The sequence below is a fragment of the Lathamus discolor genome, chromosome 1 (genome assembly GCF_037157495.1).
Source record: "Lathamus discolor isolate bLatDis1 chromosome 1, bLatDis1.hap1, whole genome shotgun sequence".
Lineage (NCBI taxonomy): Eukaryota > Metazoa > Chordata > Aves > Psittaciformes > Psittacidae > Lathamus > Lathamus discolor.
This window is the reverse complement of record NC_088884.1, coordinates 55423818-55444884: the sequence shown is the minus strand read 5'-3', so window position 1 is coordinate 55444884 and position 21067 is coordinate 55423818. Positions and strand designations below refer to the sequence as shown.

The 21067-nt window shown below is 40.3% G+C and overlaps 1 protein-coding gene across 1 annotated transcript in view; it reads left to right on the top strand.

Moving 5' to 3' along the window:
- The first annotated feature begins 12965 nt into the window (after window positions 1-12965).
- VWF (von Willebrand factor) overlaps window positions 12966-21067 on the top strand; it is a 132292-nt gene continuing 124190 nt past the window's right edge. The window contains exons 1-5 of the mRNA XM_065672083.1: window positions 12966-12990; window positions 14474-14528; window positions 15294-15452; window positions 17069-17171; window positions 17257-17465. Coding sequence (XP_065528155.1) covers window positions 14474-14528; window positions 15294-15452; window positions 17069-17171; window positions 17257-17465 — 526 coding nt within the window. The 5' untranslated portion in view covers window positions 12966-12990. The remainder of the gene's footprint in view (window positions 12991-14473; window positions 14529-15293; window positions 15453-17068; window positions 17172-17256; window positions 17466-21067) is intronic.

Sequence of the window (21067 nt, the reverse complement as noted above, 5' to 3'; positions counted from 1 at the left end):
TGGAACTAGATGATCTTGAGGTCCTTTCCAACCCTAACTATTCTATGGTTCTATATCCTTTCAATTAGGAGCAGGACAGGAACTTTGCAAAATCCCATCTCAGATTTTCCACATGGAACATTAGAAAAAAAAAAAAGTCTATACATATATAAATAGTTTTAGGCATAGTGGGAAAAGCAGAGTTAAGTATCCTACAGATGTGTACCCTCTGCATCTCGTTCCCACTGTAATAACCAGTTTCTCTTCCTCTCTCTCAACCACATCTTCTCTTCCTCCCTCTCCCCTTTCTGACCTCCATGTTTTTCCCCTCCTGCTGTCTCTGAAAGCCACCCCACAGAGCAGGGACTTCCTGCTCCCTCCTGTGTTTACAAGCTATCACCGGGGAAATGTATTGACTGGTTTGCAGTTGAGGCAATGCTGATAATGTCGAGTGGGCACTTCAGTTTTTCCTCCCTTCCCACACAAGGATGCTGATACTCATTAAACACATAAGAACATGATTTGGTTAAAACTGGCCAAAGATTTAAATGTATGTTCAAATATGTACGTAAGTAAAGTTCAAACCAGACTAAAAACCAGGCTTAAATACATTCCTTTAGGAAATTTTGAATTTTAGTTTCCAGTGCTGTTAATCCCCAGCCATCAAATAGGAGCCAAGAGATTTGGAAGAGGCTGGACCCACAGGCAGGAGCTCAGCATCAGCTTCAGTGCCTGGGAACCACTTCTTTGGGATGGAGCCTTTCTGTAGTTTGATAGTAACACAGAGCTTCATACATACAAACATGGCACAGAAGCTGCTTTCTGTTGCTTAACAAATATGGCAGCCGGTGTTTTGAATTTTAAGTCTTTAGAAGGACTAAATCTGAGTTTTAACCCATGTTTGTAATTTCGTAGTTACTGGTGTTAGTCTGAATCTCACTAGTTCTAGTTATCGGAAATTCAGGCTTTGGTGCTTTCCAGCTTGTCTTTGAGGAATGTTTTCTTTGGCCTTTTTGCTAAACAGGCCTTTTTGCTGTAACTTGAGTTACAAGTTTTGGATGGTGGAGCTAAAAATAGATTAAAGCAGTGTTAAAATATTTAAAGCTTAATTTACTTGCAAACTTAGTAAATTCCCAAACCATGCTAAGGTCTAGTCAATGATCTGTAAAATCTTGTCAGCATAACTACCTCCTCAGGCATTCTTTCTGTGGTCTTCCTACTGATGCTTCGGGTTTGGGCAGCGTTTGTTGTCCTGTGTTTGTACAGCACTTAACATAGTGGGACACTGGCCTGCGAGTAATCTCGTAGGTGCTCCTCGGGATTCTATAATGGAAGTGTATTTTTCTTTCCTCTTTATAAATAAAACACTTGCTGTGGGATGTGTTTCCACTTCTAGTTACGTATAATCAGCTCAACACTTTTGAGTCTGGAAGAAAATCAGTGTGTGCTTGTAAGAATTGAATTTCATGTTGTCTTTTAATAGATGAGATGTGGCAGTGCTCCTGATTTAAAATGCAGTGGTTTAGATAATTTAAGGGTGTTTTTTCTTTTGTTTCCCCAAAGAAATGCCTATACTATAATGGTTTATAATAGGAAAAAAAAATGTTTTCAACTCTTTTTTTTTTTTTACAGAGCATTTATTGCATTTTTTCCACTGTCCTGTACAGAGTAATTGATGGTTCTACACGTTAAAGAAGCAATTAATTTATTTGGCTTACGGTGTTAATTAAAGTAGTGGATGTTTACTACTTATAAATGAGGAAAAAAAAGCTCCCTGGAGTCAGTTCTGGCACTTCTGCCAGCCCTGTAATTGCTATAAAATTATCTTTATGCAATTAGTAGTGGCACCTGTTACAACACTACCTGCTATGCATCTCTGCCTTCCTCTCCTCCTGAGAGCAATGACGTGACCTGGGATGAATTTCTGAAATCAGGGGAAGGAGGAGAGGAAAAATAGAGTACTACATGGAATGATGAATATATGAAAAAGAACGCATGTCACAGCATGTTAATTAAATAGTCTGTGCTAGAGTAAAATGGCCAAAGGTGAGTTAACTTTTGGAAACCTTTTCATTTGTAAAATAAATGCTAATTTGAGGGAGAGGATTTCATGCCCTGTGTTGAAAGGTGAAATGGGAAAGAGTGAGAAAGATATTGCAAGCGCCACGGTAATTAACCAGAGCACCCCAACTGAAAAGTGGGTGTACTCTTTCTCAGCCCATTAGGTTCAAATTAAACTTGACTTTTGCTGATTTCATATACGCTATACAATCTACCCTAACCTTCCTGAAATCTCTATATATCCATGCCTGAATCTCACCTTCCAGAAAGCATGTCAGACTGCTGGGATCAATAGCTCAGTTTTGTATGTGTGTTGAGACCTGAGTGTTTCCAGAACTGTTTCTGTGCGTATCTTCAAAACCAGCAAGGAGGATGCTGACCCTGTGCTGTCAATAGGGAAAAATGAAACAGAGTAAGGATGTGAACAAAAGCAAAATCAAATGAACAAAAAATTCGGTTACATCCATGCTTGCCAGATCCACAATGCTGTTCTCTCTAAATAACATGTATTTTTCTCCTAACCAAGGGAAGGAAATAAAGATTATATTCTGATTATTTTTGTTTAATATCAAAAGTAAGCATAATTTTTAACTGTTTCAGGGTTTCAGAACAAGTTATGACCAGTATTATGTTAAACAATCAAACAGAAATAAGCAAGATAGTCTTGTTGTTATTCTACAGATAACATCTTTGGAAATGGGCTCACAAAATAGTGAAGCTGAGGTAGCTCTCAACTTTGAGGCTGTTAAAAAACTAAACTTTTAGAACACAATTTTTGCACAGTTCTTTTCCCACTCTAAGTGGAAAAATAGTTGGACTGCGTGAGCTGTTTCTTTCTGTTAAAATCATAGAATAAAAGACTAGTTTGGGTTGGAAGGGACCTTAAAGCTCATCCAGTTCCAGCCCCCTGCCATGGGCTTGGACACCTTCCACTAGACCAGGTTGCTTCAAGCCCATCCAGCCTGGCCTTGAACACTGCCAGGGATGGGGCAGCCACAGCTTCTCTGGGCAACCTGTGCCAGGGCCTCACCACCCTCATAGGGAAGAATTTCTTCCTAATGTCTAAGTCTCCCCTCTGTTAGCTTAAAGCCATTCCCCCTTGCCCTGTCACTACTTGTCCTTGTAAGAAGTCCTTCAGATTTCTTGTAGCCTCCTAGGTACTGGAAGCCTCCCCTGAGCCTTCTCCCGGCTCAACAAGCCCAGCTTGTTTCCATAGGAGAGGTGCTCCAGCCCTCTGATCATTTTTATGGCCCTCCCCTGGACTCACTCAAGCAGCTCCACAGCCCACTTGTACTGGGGCCCCAGTGCTGAAGGCAGAGTGCTCAAATTATATTTAGAGGGTGTTTTTAATTTTTAATGCAATTTATATAAAATTCCGTAATTTTTGGAAGAGCTCAGTTCCACGCATCTCTCCCCTCCCTCACCCATCCTTGCATCTGCATTGTCACTATGCCTGATGTTTTGGAATCTTGCAGCATTTGGAGGGTTTTATCTTTTATTTGAATGCCAAATACAGGGGTTGGGAGTTCTCAATATCTCAGCTTTGTTCTTCATCTTGAAGTAAATCTTTACCCTTTGTGTTTATGAAGAAAACCTTGTAAATGCTAATCTTTACATTTTTTGATGATTAAAAAAAAATATCAAAAGGCTTATGAGAGAGAACTAATTTTTATTTAGAATGGCATAGTTCTTGTATTAGTCTTGTGATTTTAGGATACGTGATGTATCCCAAGACGTGAAGAAAAATCAGGAGCTAAAGGCAAATTTCACAATATAAGCTTCCCCCCCCATCTCCCATGCTTACATTAGATGATTGAAGGAAAAAAAGGGTGGTGGTGGGGAATGTGCATAAGACATAGATTTGTTGATCACATAATGGTGCCAATTGTTCCCAGTGAGCAGTGAATGTTTCTGCGACTTAATTGTCCTCCACAATGAGTAACATGCTCTGTTTTGTACTGGGGTAAATCAGCGTTTCAGAAAGAGAAACACGTGACTTTGCATGAACGATCTGCTGATTATTAGAGTTGTTCCTAGCTTGGCATTATAAAAACAGCTAAATAGAAGTCACATCCATGCACAGCTTTTCTTTTTCAAAAGTGATGGAAAATGGAATAAACATTGAAGGTAAAATCCTGTCTCCTCTTGGTGCAGTGTAATGAACTTCCGTGGGCCAAGATTTCAATGCTAGGGACTACTCTTCCTAGTGGAGATCTTCATAAATTCCCTCTTTTTCAATGGGAACTGCCATCTCTATGCAATTTGGTTTAATTCATAGCACTCTTCCCAGACTTTTACAATTGTTTTTTTTGTGTGCAGAAGCTTCCTGAAGAAAGGTATAGCAGCATTTAGTCAGAGAAATTTCCTTGTTGTAGTCCATATTCAAAAGAGAATTAAGTCAGTGAGCCTGAAAGCATATATGAGTATTTCAAGTGAAGGCCTGTATCATAGAATCACAGGATGGTTTGGGTTGGAAGGGACCTTAATGATCACCCAATTCCAATCCCCTGCCATGGGCAGGGACACCTTCCACTAGACCAGGGTGCTCAAAGCTCCATCCAACCTGGCCTTGAACACTGCCAGGGATGGGGCAGCCACAGCTTCTCTGGGCATGTTTCACAGAAAGTTTGTATCATAGCAGCTCACTGTTGCTGCTAGAAATGCAGTTTACAGAGCAAGGAAATCTGTGACTTCATTTTATCAGGAACATAATGGAAATTTTAAGATTTGCCTGCTAAAAAGTACCTGCATAATGTTATAAATATAATTGAATATAGCGATTGATACTCTGGTAGGGATGTGAAAGTTGAAGTTCCAGCAAAGTTGAAATCAGTGGGAAAAAATATTTTGATGGTTAAGCTCCCCCTTGCTGATTGGTGTTTCTGGTAACCTGTACTTTGAAATCTGAGTTACAGCATGCATTTTTAACATGGTGTGGCATTAATTGTTGGGAGAGTTTATTAACAGTAGTATTGGGTTGAAATGTTAAATGAACCCTCGTGGTATTCTAGTTTGAAAAATAATTAATCTAGGACAATCCTTCAGTGGTCAGCCTTGAACACAAGAGCTCCAGCTGGTTCTGGATCCTGTCTCCACTGGGCAGTGGAAGGATGTTCAACAGCTGCAACCCTGGATGGAAACCTCTGCTCTTGCACGGGCATTTTTGGGAGTCTGTCATTAGTGAACTTCATTAGTAATCCTTAGACCAGCCCTGTGCATGGAGGAGAAGATATTAATTTATCCTTGATTACACACTTGTGGTGCAAATACAGGAGATACTGTTTCTATCTTACTACAGAAGGGAAGAAGGACGAAATTGCTTCTCAAGCTGTAAAGCCAGCACATTACCTATGTTTGGCCCCTTCTGTAAAGGCAAAAAATAACCACTTACACCATTTAAATCTCACCTGGCAAAGTATGACTCCTGTTGCTATTGTCATAACTGCTGAAAGAAGTGGCTTTATACTGACAGGAGCTAAAGCATGGACACGTACAAGATGTGATTCAAAATCAAAAAAGTTGTAAGAACTAGCAAAACAAGTCATTACTTCGTTAGCTGTAAGAACACACGCATAAGAAAGATGGCTTTCCTCTTTTATTTTTTTTTTATTTTTTCTTTTTTAATTGTTTGCCATTCTAAGAGGGTATTTTCCATCTTTTGGCTGCTCCTATTTACCTCTGTTCCTGTCTTGATATATTGGTGTTTTCCTTTCAGAACAGATGCAATTGGTGTTTATATACAAGTGTGTGCATATATTGGTGTATATTTGTATATACTTGCATTCATGGTGCTTAATCATAGAATTGACAAGGTTGGAAAGGACCTTAAGACCATCTAGTTCCAACCCCCTGCCATGGGCAGGGATGCCTTCCACTAGGTCATGTCACCCAAGGCTCTATTGCTTTTGGAGTTAGTAATAGACTTTGATTCTTCCCCCTTCCTGCTTGAATGGAGAGCATGGTGGTGAGGCTATGGCATCAAAGCTACATTTCTGTTCTGTTGACCTCCTCCTGTGTTTGGTCCAGGATCATCAATCAAGGGCAGTTTTACTTCTTTATTTACTTTAAAATTGTAAATCTTAAAAGCTGACAACCCCCCAGATATTCCAGTTGAAGGACTGACTGAGGACATTTTCCATATAAATGGAATTTGGAGATCTTGGTGTGTATCTGAGGGTGACTTTGGCTAATTTAATAATGAATTGCTCTACTGCATATATGGTGTTACAGGGTGAGTTGTTACTGCAAATGTTTTACAGTCCCATAGCCCAGAAGTGTTAGCTAGTCATATTTTTCATGGTTTCATTTAAAGGCATTTTAGCAGCCAGGCATTTGGACAAATTTAATCCCAAAGGGAGGGATTAACTGCTTTTAAAGCATGTGTTTTGAAAACTGGCATGACGTCATGCACAATTCAGACTCTCATTTTCTCTTATTATCTTAATGGAAAAAATACCTCGCGTTGCATGTATCTCATTGGGATTTTTTCTTCAGCAGCCTAATGGTGATATTGTTGTGGTGGTTGACTCGCTGGTGTCTGATGTCAGTGCTGATGTTAAGGTGTGATGAGGAAGTGGAAATCTTTGCGCTGTGCAGAGCAGGCTAAATGAATGGAAAGCATCCCACAGAGAAATTGAGGTCTTGGTAAAGTGAATATAGCATGTATGCACTGAATACACTGCTTAGAAAATCTTATGCCTATAAATACATAATGCAAACTAATAAGGCTAAAGTTTTGACTAATTAAAAAAATAATAAAAGGGATATGAAAACCACAATTCCAAGGGTGGGGGGAAATTGTTGAATTGGGCTTGGCTGACTCCCAGTATGCAGGGAATTTCAACCCGGGGTGGAGGTTTAAGACATTAGCAAGCAAAGAGCAGTGAGCAACTGCTTCCAAACTCTTACAGGAGGAGACTGAAAACAATCAGTCCCCTCCCAGGCTGTGCTGTTCTGCTGTTGCAGCATCACCTTCCTGGGAATGCTGAGACGTGTGTTAGTGTCTAGAATGTAGTGTCAGGTGTATATCACTGAGGTGCTTCCTAACTTACATAAGGGATAAATAGTCCATACACTATTAGAAGAAAAATAATCTCTCCCCTGATCTTTCATTCAGTAACTCCTTGTGATGTAATGCAGATTTATGAGTTTTTTGGCTCTTCAGCTAGCACAGACTAGAATAGTACCGCTGACTTCAGCAGAGCAGTACCAGTTGACACCAGCTGAAGATTTCATCCTTCAGCTATAATATGCTTACTCCCTAGAGATATTATAGGATTATTGTACAGGAGGGGGGATATTTTCCTTTGATGCTGTGCTGCATATCACTGGTCTTACAGGGGGCATCTTGGATTGTATTGGATTGTGGCAGGTTTGAAGTGTAGTGGTTCTGCAGCTATGCTGAAGTGCTTTATACAGGGTAGCACTGAAGAGCCTTGCATCACTTGCTGTAGCCTGAGGTCCTTTTGGCTCAGATAACTCAAAAGATAACCCCAGGGAAAGCTGTGAAATTGGAAATCCTGTAAACTTGCCACCAGGGCAGGAGTTCAACTTGTAATAAAAAGAATTGTCTTTAAAAATGCCCTTCTCTGGTGGGTTGCATAGTTAGGGGAGAGTGTCCAAGTGCTTGTTTTGCCTTGTGCAAGTGGTAAACAAACAAAAGTGTTTGTTTGTCTTTTGCCTTTCCAGCATGTGGAAGGATGTCCAGAGGCTGAGGGCTTATGGACATTGCAAAATGTGGGTGGTTGGTGCCTATGGTCCTCTCTGAAGAGTGTCTCTCTAGACCATCTATCATTAACTGTGCCAGGAGAAGGAACAGAGCACTGATGACCCCCAAAATGCATTGAAGCCTTGGCAAATCGTATGGGACTATAGCCAATGGCACTGTTTAGTTTTCCAGATAGGCTTTCTGTGTGTTTCAAAGAAATGGACTTGCTGCTTCTTGCTGAAATTTATTTTATGCTGCTGTGTGCAACATAGTCCTGTTTGGGCAGCTGCCACAGGAACAGATCACAGGCCTGGCTTTCTTGTGATGCAGCCTAGCTGTTCATCTTGCCTTGCTGAGGAGTCCCTTGGCATGGCAGAGAAGTGGCGGAGGGGCAGCATGCAGCTCCAAGGGCAAGCAAGCACTTCTAATGCCATCCTCAGGGACATGGAGCAGCCCTGGTGAGTATCCCTTACTTCTGGCACTATACTGCACTGCTAGTGCGCATCCACTTTGCTGTTTTGGCCATGGCATCTCTAATATCTAATATCTCTAAGTGGCTTATTTTCCCTACTCTTACTTAATGTCCTAAAACTGTGTCAATGAATAATTATGCAGTATAGATCTCATTCAAAGCTTTTCTGCATGGGGAATGTCAATACTGCATATCAGTACTACTGTATTGTTCATCTATTTTGCTCAGCTTTTTCCTCATTGTTCAAAAATACATAAGTATTCCAAAGTGAGGGGTTCAAATAAAGTGTTACATGAGCTTTGCCAGCTGATATTCTCATATTTGTGAGGTCTGTCTGTCTATGTGTCTATCTATTTTGGCCTTTTATTTTTTATTCTCTTGGGGATGGGAAAGGTAGGAGGGGATGCAGAAGTAACTTTGTTAATCCTGTGCCCTGCTGCGCTGGGCTTTCAGGAACTGCCAAAGGATGCTCTTATTTTCAGAACTATTTGCAATGTTTCTTATTTTAGCTTATTTATTGTTTATGCCGAGTTTCACTCTTGGGTCACTAATTGAAAAGTGTATATGAATCTCAGTTGTGAAAAAACACAGATATACTTTCCTGCAGACTGGGGTAAAGAAAGCAGGGTGTTTTGGAGTTTGGTTTGGTTTGGTTTTGTTTTACCCAAAAAGTAGGATTCTGGTGGCTAACAGCTGTTGCTTAGGGAAACAGTTGTAAGAAACGAGGTGTAGTGTTAAAGAATGGGATTTCACTCAACAGTAAAGACCACAAGCTCTTATCTGATTCATCATTCGATGCCTGTGATTTGATTTATCGCCATGATGGACCAGCCCTTCATTAATTTGTCTGACTCCTTTTTGACAGAGTGACCTGTGCTGAGGCCTTCCAGTTATGTGTCTTAAAGGCTGAGAATTTCATTGACTGCTCCCAGCTTTACACTGGGAGAAATGATAAATACTTGTTTCTTATTGACTATCTCTGTGCCAGTTGCGATATGGTAGATGCCCCTCGTGCTTTCCTTCTCTGATTTTCTCAGATTAGAAATTTTCTTCCCTTGCAGAGAAGTTGCTTTCTGCCTCTAATCATCATTTTATCTTTTCATTTTCTGTTCTTAAAAGTATCACTGTTTTTGAGATAGATTGGCTGAAGACACAGAATATATTAAAGTCTACTTTCCATTTATGATCGCACACTGATTTTTTTCTTTTTATTACCAATTTCCTATAATTCTTTCACTTTTTTGAAATCTCACTTTTTGAAAGTGATAAAAGCTCACTTTTGAAAGCTCACTTTTTCACTTCCAAGCAGTGAAGCAGCATGGCTTCCTTCCCCATAAGTCTCTGCTTAAGAACTTTATGCTGATTTATGAGGTATGTCTTCTGTTCCAACATTTCCTACATTTCACAGTACACCATCCTTCATTTGTTTTTTGTGTGGCATCTGAGGATGTGGCATTTGGGATTTCAGTTTACTTCAGATGAGTTTACTCAAGTGTAAGAACACTTGAGTGTTCTTAGACTTCAGAAAATCAATCAGTGCCTTTACCTGCAGAAATTAAGTGGTACGTACGGAAACAAACTTTGTTCAGCATACAGTACTTCTACTCAACATGCTTACAGCAGGGCCAGAATCAGGCTGAAATCTTCAGATTAGTTAGCTCTATAAAGATCCATGTGTTGATATCCTGGACTGGTTTGTTTCGCGCTTAAAAAAAGAATTTTAAAGAAAATGTTGTTACTGAACTTCATGGGTGTATTTTCCGTAAGGTGAATTTCTTTACAGCGGATGCTTGCATCTTTTAAATAGTCTTAAAGTGGCATCCTGTGTTGCTCCCATAGGCTAATCTAATTTGCTAGTTCCTAAGCACAGAATCAAAACTCAGTATTGCTAGGCTTTAGTTTTCCAGTTTATCAACATATTTTGGCTGTTTTTTGTTGTTCAGGCCCTGTATGTTTCATCACTGTTCTACAGTCAGCGATGCTGTTTCATAATGTGGATGCTTTGTATAAGTACTTGTGTAACAAGCTTGATGACAAATGTGGCATGCTGTCTAATGCTTTAGTGCATATTATCATATAACTGTTAGGAAGCATTGGACTTGTTGCATGTTACCTAGTATTTGAACAAAGCAATGAAAAGCAGTATTATGGATAATTTTTCTCAGAGATCTTTTCTGTTCTGTTCCAGGAACTGGCTATAGGGGGCTTTCCAGCAACAGTGCATAATCCTTTATTTCCCTGTGTTTCCGTCAGATCTACCCAATCACTGTGCTTTGTATTGGAACAATGTACAATATCAGTCAATGAATATGCTCTTTAATTACCATTTCCCTTTTCTGGGGGAAAACAGAGCCAGGAAGGGAAAAAGACACCCAAAAAACAAACTTCCTATCTCAATTAATTTTTTTTTGTTATGTTCCCCAAGGTCCCCAAGACACTTAAGAGGTGTCATGATGTCTGTCTTATCTGAACTATCTATTAAACATTGGCAGTGCAAGTCACAGAATGTCCCCCGGTGTAGACCAAGGTTCTGATTATGCAGACAAGCACCCATGGACTTCAGAGGCTCAGTCCAGGTTCAGTAACCAGCCTGCCTGCAGCCTACTCCTCTCCAAAGCACCTTTTGATGGGCTCAAACTTTTGTGCAGTTTGGTCTCTCCCTCCCTGGTGCTCCAGATAAAGCTTGTCATGGTGTGAAGGCAGCAGCACAAAAGCTAATAAAGGAAGATCTGGGCCATCCATCACTGTTACAGACTAAACAATCCTGTATTGTTGAGGAACTGGCCCCTCATTATAATAACAGTAAGGAAATTGCCATGGAACAAAACCAGCAATCTTTTTATTTGTAAGGAACATTTTAAGGAACTCTATCCTTGGTATGTACAAAAGACTATGAATCAAAGCCACCTGTTAGATTTGCATTTGCAAGAGAAAGTTACCAAATGAAGGGATTTATATAGGTGTCAGGATTAAAACTGAGAAAGAGACAAAACCCCAAGGTGATAAGAGCTCTTATTCCCTGTATTGTGAATAATACTGGGATTCCCATAATTAAAGGTTTTGAGAACACCTCCCTGTAATTACTAATGCCCAGGCTCTTGAAGGTATGAAAGACATACTGAGATTTGGCAGATGGACCCAAGAGGAGAGAATGATTCCTGGTCAACAGTATTCCTCTGTCTTCACACAAACCCAGAACTGGTTATTGTCCTTTACTGGTACTTTATTGTAGCAGCAGGGATTGCTAGGATTGTTCCATGCTGGAGGGATGTCTGTGGAGCACACCGAAGGCCATGACTGCACTGGACACCAAGTTTCTGCATGCGTGGAGCGTTTTATTGTATGTTTCCCAGGATTTTCCCAGCTGCTGTCAGGCATGGGCCTTGCATTGACATGAATGTGAGAGGGGAAAACCTCACTGCTGCTGGAGAAAAGGCAGGAGGATCTGGCCGAGAAGACCAGGACTGAAGGTGTTCATTTAAGACTCTTGTTCTCTGGCTTTTCACATGGAAAGAAACAACTTGGTCTGTGTTGCTTTCTTTTTGCCACTTGGTAGCTGTAGTGCAGCTCTATAGCATTTTAACATGCAGATGTCATGAAGAGCTCATACATGACAAATAAAGTATGGCTAACAATTTATTATTTGTATTCTTTGTAACTCCTCAACCTAAGTAGACTCATCACCTAAATTGTCTCATCTATCGCCATTCTGCAAGTTTCAACTTAGTCATCTCTAGAAACCATAAGGGAAATTGCCTGCAGGAAGAAAAGATATTACAATTTTTATATTTATTTTTCATTTTTTTTGTTTTCAAAGAACTGTGTGCAGGGCTCATACTCTCTGCATTCTCCGAATTGCTTGTGCACTAGACAAGCACACCTGCTGGGGACTCTTGGGAGGCACATTTTTATTGTTGTGCATTGTTTTTCTTGGTTTCAAGTAAGGACCTGATTCTGTGAACTAGTGGCAAAATATGATTTACAGGGAAACGTGTTGCCTTCTAACTCCTGTGGTGTTACTAGTGTCTATGGAAAATATGAAGCATGGGACATTGAAAGTAATGTCATCTGCTCTGCATTTTTTTGCTCAGTGCTGTACATATGCCCATAAAGCCTGTGCCCACCTCTGTAAAAAAGTATGTGCATGATTAATTTGTTACTATGTCTTGTTCCGGAGGGTACCTTTATAAACATTTGCGAATTTAAGGATCCAATGGGTTGATCTAATAGAATGGACAAAATTCAAACGTGTTTGTATGTGGAGAACAAAACCAGGCTGGTTTTTTTCCTTCTTTCTTCTTTAAAGCAGTTGTTTGCAGGAAAAAAACGGTAGGGTTCTGTGGTCTTTAAGGTATGGAGCATCCTTCTATTCCTCTTTAACAATAGTCTTTCAAATAAATGTGCTGCCTGTTGGCTCAGCCAGTGAGACCTGTCACACATACACATGCAAAATATATTTCAAAGAATTATCTGTCATGTAAGATTTTAAAACTATTTCCCCTCATTGTAACTTTCTGGCAATTAAGGCTACTGATTTACACGATAGCAATTTAATCTATTGTCTTGAGACTCAAACGGATGTGACGTTTGGTCTTTATCTTTCCTTTTAAATGAGCAACAGTTCCTGCTTGTACAAAAACAAGGAATTTCAGACCAAAACCATTCCAGTCCTGTCTTCTGAAGGAACATGGGAACAATGGTGTAGTAGGCTATTGGTGGCAACTGGAGGAGTTTCTTGTTCATCTGCAAGAGGAATCGTGCACAGAAGAAGGTACATTCATTTATCGTTAAGCCAGTGATAAAATTTATAGAGGGTTATATACTGGCATATATCATACTTGACTGTATTCTGATTCGTTGGTGGAACCTGCTTTATCACTGTTGGGGGAAACTTCAAGTCTGCAGCTTAGAACAGACTGGGAGGTGGAAGGGGACTGAAGAGTTTTATACCCTATCTTTTTTCTTTGCCTGCTTTGTAAAACTGAAGGGTTAACAAGGAAAAGCAATGTCTGGTTCTGTCACAATAACACAGTGCATGCACTAAAAATACACTAGCAAGTGTGTAATCTGAGAATAATGCCTATTGTTTTCTTTACCATTACTTTGTAGTCATATTTCCATGCAGTTGCCACTTCTTAGCTATCTTGCAGCAGTAACAGACAGCCTTATGTCAGACTGGCATTTGCAGCACTATATTAGACTGAACTTTATAATGGATCTTTCTTTTCCTGCCTTTGGTAAATGTGGCAAACCTGGTGTTTATTTATGTGGCTGTGAATTGGACCTACATAACTGACATCAGTAAGAAATGTAAACTGAAATCAGAATTTGTCTTTGCAAAACATATTCTGATCATTAATCAGAGGAGTCTTTTAGAGAAAGGTGTGTCTGCTCTCCTGGCATTAACATAGTAAGTATGGTATATTTAAGTTTCTCTAGTTGCTTATCTGACCACTGAAATTAACTCATTTAGATGGAGCTCCCTACAGTTTTCATCCATTAATTGTTAATGTAATACAGAATGCATCTGTAGTTCACCATCTGTATAACACTTGTATTCCATTATTACTTTTAAAGGCCTGGCAGTACAGAAGGTAGTTTATAGAAAGGCTGATGATTTGATTGTACAAAGTAGGAGGCAATACTAAAACTGATTTTGGTGAATGGGAATTTTCACCCTGGGTCTGTAATCTCTGCACGATTTCCTCCCTTTACTACTTGCCACATATCTCAAGCACACCATCACCCTGAAATCAGTGGATTATAAGCATGTGGTTATAATGGTCTGCCAGCCAGATCTGTTGGCTGGTGCAAACCCTATCTATTTTTTCCTCCTGTGGAATCTTGGGTAGGATTCAAATCTTGTGCAGCAGAAGTGACTTCTGCTGGAGCCAAGTTGGCTGATCCAGTTTGGTGTACTTCTTCATGTCAGGTTGTCTGATAAATAATGCTGTGTATTGAAAGGCTTTGGTGTGCAATGTATTAACTTGGGCAAATTGGCATATATGTGTATGTTGGGTTGCATTTCCTGTGGAGGTAGCCCATATTGCTGAGGGGTTAAAGTGGGAACAAAGAATAATTAATCTCCTAGATTACCTATTTAAAGAAGCATGGGTGGGTAACTGAATTACTGTGAAAGTCTATGGATTATTGGTTTATGAAATGTAGAGCCTCAGAAATAACTTTGTAAAGAAAATGATGAGTTGTTGTGAGCTAAACAGTATATTCTAATCTTTCTCTTTGATTTTTGACAGATGCTTCTCTTGGCAGTGGTGCTAACAAACCTACTACAGGCTACTGTAATATCAGGTGGGAAAACATGTTTATTTTCTGATGTCTAGAAACCATAATATGCTTTCACTGTTTCTTCTGTAGATCCTCCCTGCCTCCCCGCCTCACCCATCTAATCCTGCCATCCTGGCTCAGGCAGTATTCTCATCACAGTGAAGACATCAATAAGGTTACTGCTTTTGGGCCTTTACCTTGCAACAAGCACTGTGTTGAATCACAGACTCTCTGAAGTCGGTGATGCTTGGCTGAACAAACCATGCGACTTGTTCATGCTGCCCTATTCATGCTAAAGTAAATAGGCTATCCTATTTATTTTAATGGGATTGCAGGCAGGTACAGATGAATGGAATGCATGGTATTCCTTAAAGAATCAGCACTGGAATTACCCATGCAAGGTTTGGGCAGGTAGAAATAAAGCAAAAAAGCCATTTCACTAACACATATAATAATGATAAAACCTGTGCTCGATCCTGTGTACTGTCATACTGTTCTAGAAGCTAGAGCTGGAGGTTCAGAACATGCAATGATCAATGGTGATGAATTCAGGTTGCCCAGGGGGGTTGTGGAGTCTCCTACACTGGAGATATTTAAGGCCCGCCTGGACAAGTTCCTGTGTGATGTACTGTAGGTTACCCTGCTCTTGCAGGGGGGTTGGACTAGATGATCTTTTTAGGTCCCTTCCAACCCTTGGGATTCTGTGATTCTGTGAATTCCAGCAGATAAATTCCTGAACTACAAAATGATTGTTTTACATTGCAAGTTGTGTTCTGTTTTGATATCCAGGATCATCAGGTTCTTTGCTTCAGGAGTCATCAGGTTCCCGTTGCAGCCTGTTTGGGAATGATCACATCAAAACTTTTGATGGCTCTTTCTACAGTTTTGCTGGGGACTGCAGTTACCTCCTTGCTGGGGACTGTCACAAGCGCTCCTTCACACTCTTAGGTGAGTCTGAGCAAGATACTAAGAAGTAACAAATGTAAGAAGTGCGATATGGCATTGCACTTGTGCCAGGTTCCATCACTGAGAAGAAAAGACAAATAGCTGCCCTTTGTCAGGTAGGATGGACTACTGCATAAAAGGGTCTTGTCTGTGTTTTTTTCCATGTGTTTTTTTCCATGTGGTGTTTTAATTTTCTTAGGTATGAAAAGTAAGGAAATCCTGTCACTTTGGCTTCAGTTATCCCTTAGTAATATTGCTCCCACATAACTAAGCTGCCAAGGAATGGAGATTTTCTTACTGGCTTTTCTAAAGAGGGAACGTTAGACCTTGTTTAATTTTGCTTTTTCTAGAGGAATGTTGCTGTTAAAGCTGAGTACAAGAATAAGAACTACACAACCCCATAGAACTAATTGCACCTGTATGCTAAATCCCCCCAGTGAGAAAAAATCCCATCCTACAGGACAAAAGGCCTTTGAATTGGCATGAGTCTCTGCAGCATTACTCTTGGGGATGGGCAAGAGATATGAAAACCAAAATTGTGTATTACTCTCACCGACTCTTTTGGTAGATATTCTAATAACAGTTCTGTATTAGTCATAGTTTAAAATGACTCTTTGCTGACTACAAGTAAATTGAAGTAAACTGATCCCATCACTCTGAAAAGCAACCATACACCGAATTAAGTAATTTTATTCTTCAATTGAACAACTTGGTACAAATGTTTTGTATGTAGAACACACCAGCATATGAATTGATTACAGTATTTTGTGTGATCAAATAAATCTTAAAAAACCCAACAACCCAAACCAACAAAATATGAGCAGACACTTAGTGTTTATATTGAGCACATAAGCATGGCATAACCTATTTATGATTCCTATCTTGGTGTATGTGTGTGGGTTTGTTTCGATTCTAGATAACTGGCTGTGAAGTGCAATCTGTGTTGCTGAGTAAAGTGTCCAGGTCTGGGCAGAGCTGGCTACCTCAGCAGGAGGTCCAGAATGGCGCCATTGCACAAGGAGCTGCTGTAAAGCCAAAAATAGACAATGGGCAAAAGCAGAGAAAGGACTGTGTCTGAACTCTCCTGCCTCTCTTCTCTCTCAGAGCCTATGTTGTCTTCATCTCTATGTACTGCTGCTTAGAGTGAGTTGCCTGCCCCTCAAAGGCTAGTTGAGATGATTAGAGAGCTTATCAAGAATAAAGACATCCAGGCTCAGTTCTTCCATAAATTCAATGGATTCAACCTCCTTCTCTTACCACTGAGCTATGCACTGGTTTTGGGAGGAAACAAGGAAGGGAAAGAGCACAGCAGATCGTTGGGCTCTTCTCATGTGGAAACTCCTCCAGTGTGCACAAAAGGATGGGGAATTCACTGGCTAGACAGTAACAGTGAGAGCGTGAGTCCATAGCCAGTGCCAGGTCACATACTTGCCACTGGCTGATGCCAGCCCTAATCCTGGGGCTATCTCTCCATTTCACATTAAGCAACTATGGGATGAAATGCATGGATGGCTCTTGAAAATCTTAATGATACAGTCCCAACTCTGCAATGCGTTACTTACAAGTTGTCCTGCCAAATCCCAGAGCTAACAATATTTACTTATGTCTCATCTCTTCAGGTGACTACCAGGATGGGAAGAAAATTGGTTTCTCTGTGTATCTTGGAGAATATTTCAATCTTCGCTTCTCTTTAGATGGAGTTGTGATGCAGGAAGACAAAAGGTACCAGTGGGAACAACTATTCCAGCAGAACCCCCCAATGTTTTCAGTGTGTCATATTCTGAGAAATTCCTATTTTTCTTCACAGGGTTTCCATACCTTTTGCCTCCAATGGCATATTTATAGAGAAGGAGGCAGGTTATTACAAAATATCCAGCGATGAGCATGGCTTCATGGTGAAGATTGATATCAGTGGGAATATTCAGATAATCTTTCAAGAAAAGCACTATAATAAGACCTGTGGGTTGTGTGGCAACTTTAATACATTTCCTGAAGATGACTTCAGAACTCAGGAAGGTAAGACTGCGACTAGCTGACTGTATTTTAATATACACTCTGCACACTCTTCCTGATGGGTGATTCAACAATGACTTTGTTGATCCAGCAAAATGTTTCTACCTGTCAGGTGCCTCATCTTGATGTGCCGAAAAGCTGTCTGACTAAGTTCTTTCATCTTCCTTTCTCCTCAAAGGAATTTGCTGTCACATCCCATTCCTGAGCAAAGCCCATAAGTCTGAATTTAACACTTTCAGAAATCTTGAATCTAGGGACACAAAGATAAAGCTACAGGCTAAAAAACTTACAGTACAGTGTTTGGAGAGGCCGACTAGGAGAAGACCTAGCAAAAAAAGATGTAAGGAATACTCATTGATTCCACTTCTAGTTTTTCATGAGTTAGACAAGTGGGAGTATGAATAGTGTTGCAATAACAGTATATTAAATTCTGGAGGTTGCTACTGGCAGGCTTGTACTTGGGTTTGGCATGGGATGCTCTTCTATAAAGTGGTTACCTTTTAGTGACATTTCCCTGTCTATGTGGGCTGTTGGACTGGAGGTGCACCCTATATCACACCAATTCCTATTAAGAGGTAGAGACAGGACTGCTTTTGCTGCTCTATACACCTTTATGTGAAGTCTGCCGCTGTGGGTGAAGACTAAGATTTGTGGGAAAGCCCTGAATATGGCTTTGAATGACTGATCTTAGTATGTGGTGTTTCAGAGTGTTTTCTAATTCTTTGCACTTGAAAAGGAAAGGTTAAGAGTAAAGTTAATTAAACATTAGTATGTTAAGTTGATAGTGTAGAGTATGTATTAAAAAGAAATGATACAGAAAATAGAAAGGGAGACAAAGCAGCTTGGAGAAGAGCCTGACATTGCTCCAGAGAATTAAGATGTGTTTTACTGACAGTTGGGAAACACAAACATAGCTTCAATGTACAGAAAAAACCCCTGATTTCATAGCATGTTAAAATGATTGATCAATCCTTCAGCAATGTAAATAATAAGAAACAAACTCAGCTCACAGAATTGAGGGCTTGGATACCTTGATGTCGGAATGTGTTGAGATCTGAAGTTTACATATTTTTAGTAAGACCAGAAATACGAGTGAGGCTATTGCAAAAAGCAGGAGAAGGGAAGGAGACTGCATTGCCTTGGACTCTTCAAATGTAGAAGGTTCTTTCCTGCTTAAATGTGATTCATGCTGTATTTGTTTAACATGCCAGAGACCGTATCCTCCCTCTTAAAAAAAACAGTGCTTTCACAGCCACAGATTTCTGAGTGTAAGGAAGTACATGACAGGGTCATTGCTTGGAAGAGCTGAAAAATAATACAGAAGGTGACAGAGAACATGTGTAGCTCTTCCTCCTTACTAAGGAAGGCCCTGACTTTTGTAATCTACATGGACATACGATTTGGTGCTTTTAGCCTGAAGAATAGAATCGTATCTCCAGCAATTCTGCCTTCTTTTCCTCTCTGATACAATAGACCTTTCATTTAAACTATTTTAGAAGGAATTAGGATTAATTATGGTTTAATTTGTTGTATCAGTGAGGAACGTCACTGTGCCCACGCATTGTTTGTCCCCTTGGCAGCTCTGGTGGGGTGGTTCATATGAACATTTCTCAACTTGCTCCAAGTAAAACCAGCTTTTGATTAATCCAGGTTTTTTGAAACTGTTGAAGCGAACTTTCAGGTGAGGGGCAACAGAAGCAGCTGGGAGAGGTAATATTCTTTAAACAAAATATCTTGGCAGACAATTGCTAGCCTATGAAGCAGTTTACCTTTTCCTTTCCACTGCAGTTTCTATTTGCTCTCCATTTAGCCTGATTAGATCTCATAAAGGTCAACCCAACCCAGGATATGAACTTTGTGGCATGACTTAGCGATCTCAGGGCTCTGAGGTGTTACTTTAAGGGTGCTGTCAGACTGAACTCTCCTGCTGATGTGTCCATTGCTTTCTGTTAAAATCTGGCCATATTTTGGTTTATCAGATTGGGCCCTGAGTTCTAATCCATTAGATACATTTCTGGGCTGGATATGTACTGATAATAAATACAATAAGATCTTTCAGGTTCAGAATAATATGCAATGGAAGCATAGTGGACAAAGGGAAAAGACAATGATCTAATGTTGCCAAGATTATGAGCTCTCATCTGGAAACCCCTCGTGTGCAGATCTGAATGTCAGAGGCAAAGGAACAAAGATGATGTTAGAGGTTATACATCAGGTATTGTGCTATAGCCTGTGGGCTTGTGAGGGAGCTGAGAAGTGTTAAGCCTTCCTCCATTTTTATTTTTTTTTAAAGGCTCCTCAAGATGTACTAGCCCTTAAACTGCTTTGATTTAGACTGACATGGTAGACTGTCTAGTTGCTAATAGGCCTAGCCTGGTAGGAGAGCCTATAAGAACCACTGTGATGGAAAGAGGTCTGCAGCTGAAATGTCACCTTCTGTCTCTCTCAGACACTAGCTCACACATTTTAAAAGCTAATGCAGGACTTGTGTATCATCTTGTATCTGCCTGCACAGAAGGAAACTCATGCAATTTGATGGCCTATTTCTCGGGCTGTGGCACCAGAGGACCAGATGCCAGATTTGTGCAGAAATCAGGGCTGTCATGGATAGAATTCAGTCCATAAACACTGTCTTTCATGAAACATAGAATCACAGAATGGTTTGGGGTGGAAAAGACCTTAAGATCATCTAGTTCCAGCCCCCTGCCATGCCCAGGAACACCTCAGCCTAGACAGTGTCACCCAAGGCTCCATCCAACCTGGCCTTGAACATTGCCATCATACATTTTTTGTCACAGTTTCAACAAAATGGCAATGTTTATGTTGAAAAGAAATAAAACCATGATTTTTCTATATTTTATGTAAAAAAAAAAAAAAGTGACTTAACACAGGGGGTTAGTTTGCTTTGTTGCTAAGAAAGTAGTTTATGATACAGAACTTCATTAATTAGGTGAGACACTAAGGTAACCCTTCAGTACCCTCAGATGGGGCCTACAGGAAATCTGGAGAGGGACTTTTTACAAGGGCATGTAATGCCAGGACATGGGGGAATGGCTTTAAGCTAATGGATGGGAGATTTACATTAGACATCAAAAAGAAATTCTTTATTATGAGGGTGGTGAGGTTCTGGCACAGGTTGCCCAGAGAAGCTGTGGCTGCCCCATCCCTGGCAGTGTTCAAGGCAAAGTTGGTCGGGCCTTGGAGCAACCTGCTGTAGTGGAAAGTGTCCCTGCCTATGGCAGGGGGTTGGAACTGGATGATCTTTAAGGTCCTTTCCAACCCAAACCAGTCTGTGACTCTGTGATACTTGGATTGTGTCCGGGTGGCAGGGAAATAAGAGGGGAAGCAACTGCTCTATTACTGGGCATTAGCAATTACAGTGAGTAAATAAAGGAGGTGTGAAGAAAAGGGTGTTTAAACAACGAACAGTGTGAAATAATTTTATTTTCTTATGATATATTTATACTTATGTACTATAATTTATCCAATCATATGTTACTGACATGGCACTCCTATGACTCCTCACTGTGTTTTGGTGTGCAAACACAAAACTGATAGTCTGACGAGAAGGTAACACATTGCTTCTGGATACATTTTTGATGCTC